The 13,142-nt window shown below is 36.4% G+C and overlaps 1 protein-coding gene across 9 annotated transcripts; it reads left to right on the top strand.

The window, feature by feature from the left end:
- The first annotated feature begins 250 nt into the window (after positions 1-250).
- Positions 251-7,094, top strand: LOC116174104 (facilitated trehalose transporter Tret1-like). 9 transcript variants are annotated; one of them, XM_031491912.1, is made up of 11 exons: positions 251-1,596; positions 1,650-1,800; positions 3,777-3,941; positions 3,986-4,054; positions 5,185-5,333; positions 5,387-5,537; positions 5,584-5,769; positions 5,817-6,121; positions 6,167-6,373; positions 6,422-6,608; positions 6,654-7,094. In XM_031491912.1, the coding sequence occupies exons 5-11, from the start codon at positions 5,310-5,312 to the stop codon at positions 7,031-7,033; spliced, it is 1,440 nt and encodes a 479-aa protein (XP_031347772.1). In that variant the 5' UTR covers positions 251-1,596; positions 1,650-1,800; positions 3,777-3,941; positions 3,986-4,054; positions 5,185-5,309; the 3' UTR covers positions 7,034-7,094. The 9 variants fall into 9 exon arrangements, with proteins under 9 accessions (XP_031347772.1, XP_031347775.1, XP_031347771.1 ...); XM_031491915.1 differs by having other exon boundaries at positions 4,001-4,054; XM_031491911.1 differs by having other exon boundaries at positions 3,777-4,054.
- Positions 7,095-13,142: the final 6,048 nt, after the last annotated feature.

Raw genomic sequence — 13,142 nt, forward strand, 5'->3', positions numbered from 1 at the left:
AGAATTAGGAAAACTGCTGGAAAACCTAATTGCGAGTAGCCGGTAGAATGTCTGAAACTGATCTAAGAAAATTTCCATCTCTGTCACAGATGAAAAATTCTTACCTCAGCCCAGATTCGAACACCCGTCCTCTGGCTATGTAGCCCAACGCTCTACCACTGAGACACATAGACGAATTACTGAATATTTTTTGAAACGAGTTGGTTAGAAGATTCTGTGGAGGGTTTACGAAAAGGCTTATAGCTGCTGGAAAACCTAATTGCGAGTAGCCGGTAGAATGTCTGAAACTGATCTAAGAAAATTTCCATCTCTGTCACAGATGAAAAATTCTTACCTCAGCCCAGATTCGAACACCCGTCCTCTGGCTATGTAGCCCAACGCTCTACCACTGAGACACATAGACGAATTACTGAATATTTTTTGAAACGAGTTGGTTAGAAGATTCTGTGGAGGGTTTACGAAAAGGCTTATAGCAAAATTGTTAGTAAAACCTCCAAAAGAGTTTAAGAAGTCATTTTGTACGAACGCCTTCCACCATCCTCCTATAATTTCCACCACTTCCTAGCGTTCACGCGAGCTCAAAACGGCGATTTTTTCATTACGTATCATTTTGTTTATAGCAAGACAATGATACAACACCTTCGCGTTGATCGCGTATGTCGACGGGCAGGTTTGGTTATCATCATCGGCTCAAAGTATTCATTTTAATTAATGCTTTTTTAGCCAATGCTTCCTGATGACTGTTTATCTAAAGCTTATGAAATGGACGAAATTTGGCACCGTTAACCGTCGGCCGATCTAGTCATAAAAGTTGATTCTGAATTTTAGGGTGCAGAGGTGAGTATGAGTGGCCGTCGTTCACAGCTATCTCTCCAGATCTGGCACCACATCACTCTTAGTTTCAAGAAAATCAAAATGACATCTAAGAAAGTTCATGGTAATTGTCACTTATTTCTTGTTTATATAGTCTATCACTGATGATAGCGAAATATTTTAAAAGTGGTTAAACGAGAAATTAGGTAATCAAATGTGCGGTTTTGTGATTCGCAAATCATTTGTTTACCGCTCTACTACCTTATTTTTTACTAGGTCCCGCATACTCGTAACAGTGCTACATCATAGTGAAGACATAACTCATTAACTCCATCATCAATGTAATGTGAAAAAACATTGATTCAGTTTTCACACGTTGGCTTATCTTCTTCACCCTTCTCAAGATCTAAGGTGTGTCGCTTGTATATTTTTTGGATCAAATCCAACGTTAATTGGAGAAGTTAATGTTGTAATAATCAAAGAAGGCTAACTGAAAATCTTCTTTGGCGCTTCAGTTGGTGGTCGGAACCCAAAACTTGATATTGTTCTATTTTTTAAATTTATTTTTGAATTTTTCAGCACCAGTTATAATTCATATACAAAACTATACCCCGCAAATTTAGAGTTTCACTCAATAACGCTACTTCGTGGAACACAAAGTAAGTGAATCGACTGTTCATTTTTTTGCAAGGAGAAAGTGAGTTCACCATAAATAGTGAAAGATTGCCCAGGGGATTTTCATCTAAAATCGCTTACAGAATGCGCCTTTATTTCCTGCCGCAGGTAATCGCATCCTTAAAAGCAACATGTGATATTAATGCCAATTTTCCCCACAGATCTTTTCGTCAACTGCAGTCGCGTCGTTTTGTTTTTTAAATGGACCGGAACTCACTTATTTATCAATCTTGATTCCGTATTTTTCTAAAACTAACGACACGCAGGTTGAGCAATCGTTCGCTATGAGCGACAATCAGAAATCATGGTTGTGTAAGTATCACAGTTTATCTGAATAGTACCAAATGTTAAATTATATATTTTGGTGTATTAAATAAAATACCCAAGCAGTAGGTATTTCACCATCACGCGTCGTTTGGAATAAGAAGAATAAAAGGCATAAATTACATAAAAAACCGACCTCTTGTAAGTTACGCGTAATATAACAGTTTTTTATGTACCTTTTACATTTCCTTCATCGATGCATTTAAGACAACTATTCATATTCTTTATAATAGGCTTTGCTGGATTTGGACGCCATTGAATGGACGGTGTATTATCTTTACAACCAAAGTCAATTTATTTACAACTCAATTTGTATACGAGTATAACGTCAATATGATTTTATTTTATTTCCTTTACTTTTAATTATATTGCAAGTGTAATAAAAAATACTATAAGAAACATGTATATAATTTTGTTCTTTAAAACACTTACAACTTTTAAAGACACTCCGCTGCGCGTCGTGCCATTAAACTCCTTCGCGCGTTTTAAAGACTTGATTATGCAGTTGTCTCTTAATATACCATTTGAAATACTTTATTAATCATATCCCGTATCTGAATCTGAAGTTCTAAACTTCCAATAAAGTTCTTAAATGTAGAGGGGATATGGATTACATTTTTATAATACCAAAGATTTTATTGAAAATCTGTTGTATTTAAAAAACGATCGCGATTGTAAGTTGAAGAATTTCTGTATAATATCAATGAATAAAAAATGAGACAATATCAAGTTCTGGGACTAAAATATTGTATTAGATTGACATATTAAAATTACGAGTTATAAGTCGAAATTTAGCTCAAAGTTTGTCGATAACACCAACAAAAGGTGTTGGACGTGACTATTCCAAGCCTTCAAGCTATTTTCAACAAAGGCAAATGTTTACCAAAAATTTTAGATCAATAATTCAGTACAAAGTTTACAAGGAGATTGACCATCGGAGAGATAGTTCAACTACCATATTTTGACTTATTAGATGCATTATCATCAAAGTTACCATAGAGGATCTTTTACCACAAGTTTAGTCAATACCATTCTTCAGAAGAAAGTATTTTTGGAAATGAACAGACCAAGTGACACAGCACAGCAACAAAAGGTAGTGCTCCCATTTGCTCGATGATTGTAAGAAGATTCGTGCCGGGAAAATCGCCACGGTAAATTCGCTCCCGGAAGACTCGACTGTGGAAGATTTGTCCTTGAAAATTTGCCACCGGAAGACCCTGCGGACTACTCTTTCGCCAGAAACTCGCTCCAACTAAAATTCACGTTCAAGAGAGGGATAATAAATAAATAAATGAATTAGTGGGTTGACAGTATACCTACCAAAGAAGATGACTGTTTACGGCGGTATTAGTCACTTTATGGTTGTTGCACTATACTATTGTATTTAGGTACCATAGCGAAACTGAGTTATTTTTTTTTATTTGCAACATTTACAATTAACTACATGCGAAATTAGATCACTCACTAGTAGGCGGGCGACACTTCGTAACCCGAAGGACCAATGTTCAAAGGAGTATAACTTTTGTTAGAAAAGTTGTCCGGCCAAGAATTGCAGTGGAACTTTTTCTTCGAGTTTTCAAAAACTAATTTCGGATTCGTGATTTTCATGTTCAAAAACCCCCAGATACCAAATTTCGTCGAAATCAAAATTTTTTTCGCACCCCCAACCAGGGGTGCGCCCTTTCGTGGCAGGAATTTTGAAATATTTTGTTCAAAATCGGATAACTTACCCGACAACCTATTCAAAGACGTGCCACCAATCTTTGTAACTCTTATGGTTGCTGAGAAAAAGATTAAAGAGGAAATCCAAATTTCACGACTTCTTTGTGGGTGGCTCCCAAACGAAACACGTTGGACCTTCGGTTTGTTTGTAAAAAGTGCCATCCAATTTTTTTACACACGGTCATGTAACACCCTGTATAAGCGTTGAATAATGCTTGATTTAGGAATATGTTTTATTTTAGGGATGGAAGATAAAAAACCACAAACTGGTGTTTCGAAGGTCTTAGTCCGCAACGAATAAATCAAAAGAGATGACTGCAAAAACCAAAAGGGTGCTAAAAAAATGTCTCCTAAGATGACCAATTTCAAGAAAAAATACGTAGAGGAGAAGGCCCTTAAAAGGATTTGTAAGAACAAATGGTAGGATTTACAGAAAAACTTGACTTTCCAGGAACATCACCAAAAGAATCCGAAGAAGATTCGTAAAGGCAGGTTTCAGCCAAGCTTTTGAAACGAAATGGTAAGAAGATTCTGTAGAGGGTTTACGGAAAGGCAAAATTGCTAGGAAATTGCTAAGAAGTAACTTGTACCATTGCCTTCCACAATTTTCTTATATTTCCACACTAGCGTTCACGCCAGCCCAAAAGGGTGTTTTTTTTTTCATTATTGGTCATTTTATTTGGGTGGGTGCAGTTACATGATTGGAGGAAGCGTGGTCTTTTGATTTGAGTGTAGTTTTGTTTGAAAGTACTGGTCGACCAAAAAATCACAAAATCTAAATTTGTTGCTTGCGTTTTTAATCTAAGTGAGGGGTCTCTAGAAGTAGTGGCGTTTTTTGAGAATCTATCGTCCAGTTTCTTTGTCATAAATTAGGGATCGCTTATTGAAATCCAAAGCTAGTATTAAATATCAGTGGCCGCCATTGAGCATTATCGGGTATTTAGACCTCTATCGAGAATTAATGATAACGAATGCAGAGGCGAAATGATCTAACTGGCACACTTAGCTTCAAGAACATGCAAATAAGCTCTAAGAAAGTTTATGATAATTATCACTAATTTATTGTTTATATAGTCTATCTCTGATAGCGAAATCTTTACAAAGTAGTAAAATGAGAAATTAGGTAATCAATTGTGCGGTTTTGTGATTCTCAAATCAGTGATTTGCTGCTCTACTTTCTTATTTTTCACGAGGTCTCGCATAGTCGTAATAGTGCTACATCATAGTGAAGACTGTAAGTATACGATATCGTAATAGCATTTTCAGAGGCAAAAACAAAATTATCTATTTTAAATTGGCAAAATTACAGTTAACTTTAGTTATAAAAAACACTAAAATCATGTGGTTTCAGCTCTCATAGCGATGACTATTCTCATTAACTGCATTATCAATGCACATTCCTACCTTTGACATTCATGTGAAGCAACAGATTTAGTTTTCACACGTTGCCGTATCTTCTTCACTCTTCTCAATATCTAAGTTGTGCCGATTGTTCATCTATCTTGGATCAAATCCAACGTTAGTTGGAGAAGTTAATGTTATACCCTGTTTCGTGCGTAGAAAATAATCAAAGAAGGCTAACTGAAAATCCTCTTTGGCGCTCTAATTGGCGCTCGAAACCCAAAACTCTTGATATTTTGTATTTTTCAGCACCACTCATAATTCATATACAAAACTATACTCCACAAAGTCTTTTTTGTACGGAGAAAGTCTAGGAGAAAGTGGTCTGAGTGCAGCATTCGACCAGGGGCTTTTCATCTAAAATCGCTTACAGAATGCGCCTTTATTTCCTGCCGCAGGTAATCGCATCCTTAAAAGCACCATGTGTTATTAATGCCAATTTTCCTCACAGATCCTTTCGTCAATTGCAGTCGCGTCGTTTTGTTTTTTAAATGGTCTGGAACTCAGTTACTTATCAATCTTGATTCCTTATTTTTCTAAAACTAACGACACGCAGGTTGAGGAATCGTTCACTATGAGCGACAACGAGAAATCATGGTTGTGTAAGTATCACAGTTTATTTGAATAGTACCAAATGGAGAATTTTAGTATCTATTGGTTCAATAGTTAAGCCGCTAGGCTGCATTCTGGCGGGATTAGTTATAGACCATATCGGGAGGTTAAACACGCTGAGAGTTGCGATGTTGCCATGGTCAATTGGATGGTTAATAATCGCGAATGCGTCGAGTTTCCTGATAATTGGGACAGGATACACGATTTTAATTTTCTCTTTTCGTAATTGTTCCTTCATCATAGAACTAGCACTTACTCAGGTGTTGCAGCATGGCTAGTGATCACTGCCGTCACGTATATTACCGAAATTAGTTCACCTAGCGTAAGAGGTATGCTGGTAAACCTTAAAACCATCTTCTGGGGTTTGGGAAGCATGGCCACGTTTTTACTAGGTGCTTTTCTTCATTGGCGAACTATAGCTTGGATAAACTGCTTATTGCCACTTGGACCGCTGATTCTATCACTGTTACTTAAAGAGAGTATGCTGTGGCTTGTAACTAGAGGACGTTTTGACGAAGCAAAGAAGTCGCTGGTGTATTTTAATCGATATCGAAGCACATCAAAAGATGAAAACGTAACCAAATTGCTCTACGTTTGCGGTGTACAGTTTTTTTTCTAGTTTGAAAGCGTGATTGATCGTAAGCTACTTATGATCCAAACACTCCACGATCGATATCGATCAACTAATTTAAACCTACTTCAGCAAATGAAATTCTTCCTTCAACCCTCCGGGTACAAGAGAGTACTCATGGTTGCTGGTTTAGACTTCTTCCACACCCTTGCAGGATCAATTATAGTGTTTAGCAACATTATAATTTTCTTCAATGTAAGTAGATTGTACTCCAAAAATTGAAAACGTAAGCTTCTGTTTCAGGGTTTCAGTACTACGATAAATCCGTACGCTGTTGGCATTTATTTAGGATTGACTAAGTTGGTCATGACATTTTGTAACACCTGGTTGTTAAAAACCTTTAGGTTTCGATTGATTTTAATCGCAAGTTACCTAATTATCTCCGGGTGCCTGCTAACTTTCGGACTATACATGGACTTCAATCCAAAAGGTTTTCCAACTGTCTATAAAGTGAGGGTATTACTTTTACTTTTAGGCACATCCATCTACCAATGGATTCCACTATGCGCATTGCTATTGTATACTAGTTCAATAGTAGCGGGTCCATATTCTGTTGCTGTCGTAATTACTCCATCAATTTACCCCACTCACATACGTGGAACAGGCCAGTCGCTCTCAAGCATCTTAGGCCACATGCTCGAGTTTTTTGCCATACAGTCCTATTACGCGATCAAAAAGGTTGTAAAGCACTCTCATATCATGTACTTTATGTCATTTTCTTCGCTAATAGCATGCGCATATATTTACAGTTGGGTCGTGGAAACTCGTCAAAAAACCTTTTTGGAAATTGAAGATCATTTCGTCAAAAACGATAATAAGAGCAGTCTGCGGTCTGTAGAGGAACGAGACTCTTGAAACAAATTGTGGGTATATTTGCGCATTCGCTATAATCGTTGATAAATAATGTAATACTAGAACTACGGGTTAATAAAGGTATTAAAAATCAATTTTTTATTATACTTGAATCACAATCTCCGTTTTAAATACTCAAATGCGTGCGAAAAAAGGCCTTTAACACACATGTGCTTTAAAGTTGCTAAGTAACGATACTTCAAGTATAACTTTTGAAACTGTCATCTGGGGCTGAAATAAAAAAATCCTCTTAGGTCGCTTTCTGTAAATGCAGAACATTTCTTTGGCTTGTACCTATCCTTTGCTTGAAGGTTTCACAAACGCGCGTAATTTAGGGTATGCTTCCAAATCTGTTCCACTTTTTAATCGCAGCATTGTTTGAAGTTTTGAGTTAATGCACCAAAAGATAGGAGATTTAAATACCTTTCACATTTCCTTCATATATCCCAGCATTATCGATGCATTTAAGACTTTATTCGTAAGTAACTTCCTATTCATCCATGGAAACAACTTTTCATATTCTTTATAATAGGCTTTACTGGATTTGGATTTTACACCTACCAACGTTTGTTTAGATTTTACAACAAGCGATTTAATGGACGATGTATTATCTTTTCCAACGGAAATCGTTTTATTTACAAAGACGATGATTTTTATAAGCAAACGTCAAGTGACATTTCCATGGCAATCGTGAAATTTCGAACACCCAGCCCACTATTAAACATGCATTCGAGTATAACGTTAATATGATTTCCTTGTATTTCCTATTTTTAAATTATACTGCACGTATAATAAAAAATACTATAAGATACACGTGTATAATTGGTCTTTAAAGCACTTGCAACGTTAAAGGCACTCTGCTTTGCGTCGTGCCCTTAAACTCGTTGCGCGTGCTTTAAAGACTTGATTATACACTTGTATCTTAATATACTATTATTTCAGAACTCGAACGATACAAAAAGTATGCATTTTTTTGTTTTCCTCACCACCGATAACATCCTAAGGAACTCGCCAAAATTGTATAACATTTTAGCATTTATGTTATCATCAGTTCAGATGGCGTTGCCTGATTCTTCGAGCGATTGGATTGGCTGTAATATCAATAAAAACAATGGTAACTACCAAACCATAATCCTAATACTTTTTGTAAAACAATCTCGATTGACAATCAAGATGTATGTATAAACGAGAACAGTGACATCCTAAGGAACTCGGCTGAAACCGTTGTGGGCCTAGGCAAAAAAATTCGATCAAATTGAATTAAATTTTAGAGCAAATTGTGAAATTGTGTAAGAAATCTTCAATTGACAATTGAAGTTAAAATTTGATACATCTGCATGAGGTGGTTTTGTTTTTTTAAGGCTCTAAAATTATTTATAGGCTGGGAAGAAACGCACACTGTACCATTCGGGTTCATAAGTTATCGCATATTTTTGAATTTTCTAGGCTCATACCAATTCCGTATAAATTCTATAAGTGAAATTGTAAATAGCTGAAACCTCTGTAAAATGGTTTGAACCGATACAGGGTCCTCAACATGTACTGTTCCAATTTAAGAAAATTAATCGATTAACACGGTCAATGATTGTAGGACGATTCGCACCGGAAAAACTCGACCTGGAAAGATTCTTCCCTGAAAATTCGCCCCCTTGCTACTGGGTCTATTTGTGCTACATTGAGCTAAGTAAAGTTCTTGTGAATTGTTCGATTAACGTGCAGTAATTTTTACTAAACATTGCATGGAAATGTAAAACGTCTTACATAAGATGGCAAGTCTTTAACTTAAAAAGCTCAAGGTTAAGCTGAATTGCGCTTCTGACAGAAACATTGACTTAGTTCGTTAAATGAAGTCAAAACAAATTGTGCTGGCTTGTGTTTCGGAAATTATCCATACATACATTTGAGGCCCCAAAAAAATGAGGAGATATCTTTCAAGACACTTGGAAAATCCTCTGGAGCATTTTTAATCTCTGAAGATGCTTTGAAAAATCTATGAAAAGTATAAAAAAAGCTTTTGATCTATCTTTAAAATTGACTATATAGGCTGATTCAAATCCGTGGGCCACCATATGGGGATCTCGGGAACTGTAAGGGATAGGTAGGTAGTTTGAATGTGGAAAAGTTGTGTATTTTGATGCTTAACTTTCCGTGGTACCTATCTGTAAAAAAAACGAAATTTTGCAAAATCGTTTTTATTTTTTACTGAAGTTATTTAAAAAGATATTTTGAAATAAATGATACATTATAATGGTGACCTTTTTCCCTCTACAAGATGCTACTTTTAAATTTTAAGTTTGACGTTTCGTCTCCAGTCATCCATCATCAACTTTGTTTTTTCTTAGAGAAGTAATTTTTACTTTTTGTGTCATTTTTTTCTGATTTCAAAAATGTAAAAATTCTTCTTGGGGCGGAACCAGACCATTTCACATCGAAGCATCCACGAAAGCGCATCGATAACTCCTAGTGCATAAACAACAAACAATTCAATCAATTCACCTTGAATGAAATTGAAAAACAACTCAAGTCATTAAAAAATTCCCACACCTTTGGCCTTGACAATATTCCCAGCTTTCTACTTAAAGACTGTGCAATAATTTTTTCTACCCCTCTACTGACAATTTTTAACCTAATCCTAAAAACATGCACTTTCCCTGATATTATCTGGAAAAACTCCAAGATTTGTCCAATATTAAAAAACGGCGCTCCAGACGATGTAAAAAATTATCGCCCGATTTCCATTTTGTGCAACCTTGCCAAGGTTTTCGAAATGACTTTATATGCACGCTTATATCCTGCCATAGCCACAAGAATCTCACCACATCAGCATGGATTTATAAGAAAACGCTCCACGGTATCCAACTTAGCTTCATTTATGAACGTCGTCGCACCTATTCTAGATGCTCGTGGGCAGATCGATACTATATACACGGACTTCTCCAAGGCTTTTGATTTGATTGATTTGAGTGGATCATCACCTACTTCTCAGGAAACTAGATGTTCTCGGATTGAGCGACCCTCTCCTAAACCTGCTGTATTCTTATCTTTCGAACCGTCTGCAGTATATCACTTATAATGGACATATGTCGGATAGCCTTATGGCTACTTCTGGAGTACCACAGGGCTCTAATCTAGGGCCGCTGTTATTTATAGTTTTCGTTAATGACCTACTAGAAGCTATTGCTGCCCACAAGCTGATGTATGCAGACGACCTTAAGGTATTCGCACCTATTGAATCGACCAATGACTGCAAGTTCTTACAAAGTCAACTAGAATTAATCCACAAATGGTGTGGTGACAACAACATTCAACTGAACGTCGTAAAATGTCGTGTCGTAACGTTCACCCGGAAGAAGAGTCATATTCTGTTTAAATATACGCTCGCCTCTACACATCTAACGAGGTGTGACTCTATCAAGGACCTAGGTGTCATATTTGACACTAGCTTAACATTTGTGCATCATCGGAACTCTGTGGTGGATAGTGCTAGCAAACTACTAGGATTCATATTTAGGAACTGTTCGACATTTCACAATGTCAAAGCCTTCAACACGTTGTGTTTTTCATTTGTTAGATCTAAGTTGGAGTATGCGTCCTTAATCTGGTGTCCGCGTGCTCGTAAGCATAGAGGAAGTACCCGAAGTTCGTGAGCTTTAAGATTGATGGAACATACCCGTCTAGGGGATTTAATCACGACCAATTGCTCAGTCGTTTTAAGTTATTTTCGTTGGAACATAGACGTATTACTACATCAATTAAATTCTTATACGACCTACTTCACAATCTCATAGATTGTTCTAGTCTCCTTGATGGAATACAATGGCGTGTGCCACGACTTGTCTCCAAAAGTGATCAAACGTTTTACTTGCCTCGAAGTAACACTAACTTAATGTTAGTCTCCCCTATATATGTTGCATGTCAGCGCTACAATAATGTATCCTTATTTTGTGACATTAACCACGCTACATGGAACTGTATTAAACATTTTCTCAATAACAATAATTAACCAGCTTTAACACTTGCTACATTTCTTTCGTTACCCTTATAATTAGAATTTTCTTAGAACATTTATCTTTTATTATTTTGTTTTGTTCTCTTCTCCTTTGGAATTACGTACGTGTAATTACGTCACTTATTCAATTATTCAATTGTAAGTCTATGCTATTTAAGTCTAACTTACTTGTTGTATTTTGTATATGTCCATAATTGGTTTATACACTGTTGGGCAATAAAGTTATTATTATTATTATGGTCGGTGTTTCTTGTGAGAACTCAGGTCTAGCCTGGTTAACTAATCGCAGGGATTAAAAATCAAGTAACGATTAGTGTCTGTGTCTGTGTCTGGTGAAGTTATGTAGGGTCCTTAAAAAAAAAAAAATCACACACGTACATTGGACATCTAGGGATAATGTAATTCGTACTTACCAACATACCTATTGATGGGCACAATAGCCAACGCTATCAGGAAAGAGGAAAACAAAACAAACAAAAAAAATCATTATAATAATTCCTGTAATTTTATTAAATGGAGTTTATTGTGTAAGTGTTTCTTTGGCTTTGCGTTTGGGTTGAATACGAGTGGGTTGTGATAACGTGGTGTGTTTCTGTGAAGAAGGAGTTTTGTGTTTTTTAATTGTATTTATGGTATTTGTTCCTGAGGTCGTATTTGTGAGGTTGCTTGGGTTTTTGGAGGAGATATTGCAGTATTTTGTGAGCCTGTGGTGCTGTTAAGGTTTTTGCGCTTCGGTTGTATACGAGTGGGTTGTTTCTGAGGAGTATTGTGTTTTTTAAATGTGCTAGGGCGTGTAACTTTATTGGATGGACCTGTCTTTGTAGTACATGTTGCGTTACTTGTATTTATGGTGTTTTTTTGTTCTTGTTATTATTATTATTATTATTATTAATTACCTGCGTGGTAGCTTGCCCCGTTGTCGAATTGCCTTATCGGATTTTGCCCCGTTGTAGAATGTAAATAGCGTCAGAGTCATTGTGGTATAACTTTTATATATTAATGTAAAGACAATTTTAACTACTTGCTTGCTATTTGCACTAAGACTGTTTTGTGGACACCAGTTGCTTGTAAAATATTCGAATTGTACCTGGACATTCTTGACCTATTTATGTATCGCTGTGCGCTTTATTTTTATTGTACGTATGGTTTGAAAAAATAGAAGTAGGTAATTTTCTTCCAGCTGAGTTGATTTCATATACGATTATAAATAAAGTTTGAATATTTTCCTACCAATGGGAAGTATGATTTTGCAAGTGGATGTGGATTGACCATTTACTTTACAGGATCTTTCCGACTCGGCCCCAATTATTAATATGTGTTCTCTTACAGCAAAGAAGGCGATACTTTCAGAAAAATAAGAACCATAAAAATTTTAATAGCGATTATTGAGTTATTATTTATCCCTTTACCCTTATGCTTGATGGCAGAAGAGGGTTATTAACTGACCAGCAGCCGAGACATATCAATACAACTATACCACACACAATTTTAGCAACCAGAAGACGTCGGAGGAGAGGTAAATTTGTAACATTCATTACAAAATGAAACGTGAACGCTCGAAATATCACCCTCTAAACCAGAAACTCATGATCCACAAATTTGAAGAATTATTTTATGGGATTGAGGTCCGGTTTTAAGAAAGCTGCGCGAACAATTTAGAGGAATATAATGGAGAAGCTAGTGAAGAGAGAGTTTTCAGTCAAGAGAGCCAAGATGTATTAGAAGCTGTATATATTCCTACACCCAAAATGTGTTTGAATACGCTAACACGGATTCCAAAAAATAAGAACTGGACAAGAAGAAGTCAAAATGAGCCAAGAAGTGCTACAAAAAGAAATGAAGAAGGGCCCAGAAAATTGCAGATAAAGTTAATCAAATGGAAAGAAGACTCAATAAAGAAGAAGCGATGCGTTTTTAGAGAAATTCTGCTCTGGAGAGGTTCAGAACAAAATCAAGCTGAGATTCGGCACCCCCAAAATGTATCAAGCGAGAAACGTCGAACACGTCTGGTAGTGGGTATAGCTAATACGATGCACGTGGAACCGAAGATTGAAGAAAGCCAGAAGACTGGCCCCTTTAATAAGTCATTTTCCCCGCGAAACC

Source organism: Photinus pyralis, unplaced genomic scaffold, assembly GCF_008802855.1.
Source record: "Photinus pyralis isolate 1611_PpyrPB1 unplaced genomic scaffold, Ppyr1.3 Ppyr1.4_LG6, whole genome shotgun sequence".
Taxonomy (NCBI): domain Eukaryota; kingdom Metazoa; phylum Arthropoda; class Insecta; order Coleoptera; family Lampyridae; genus Photinus; species Photinus pyralis.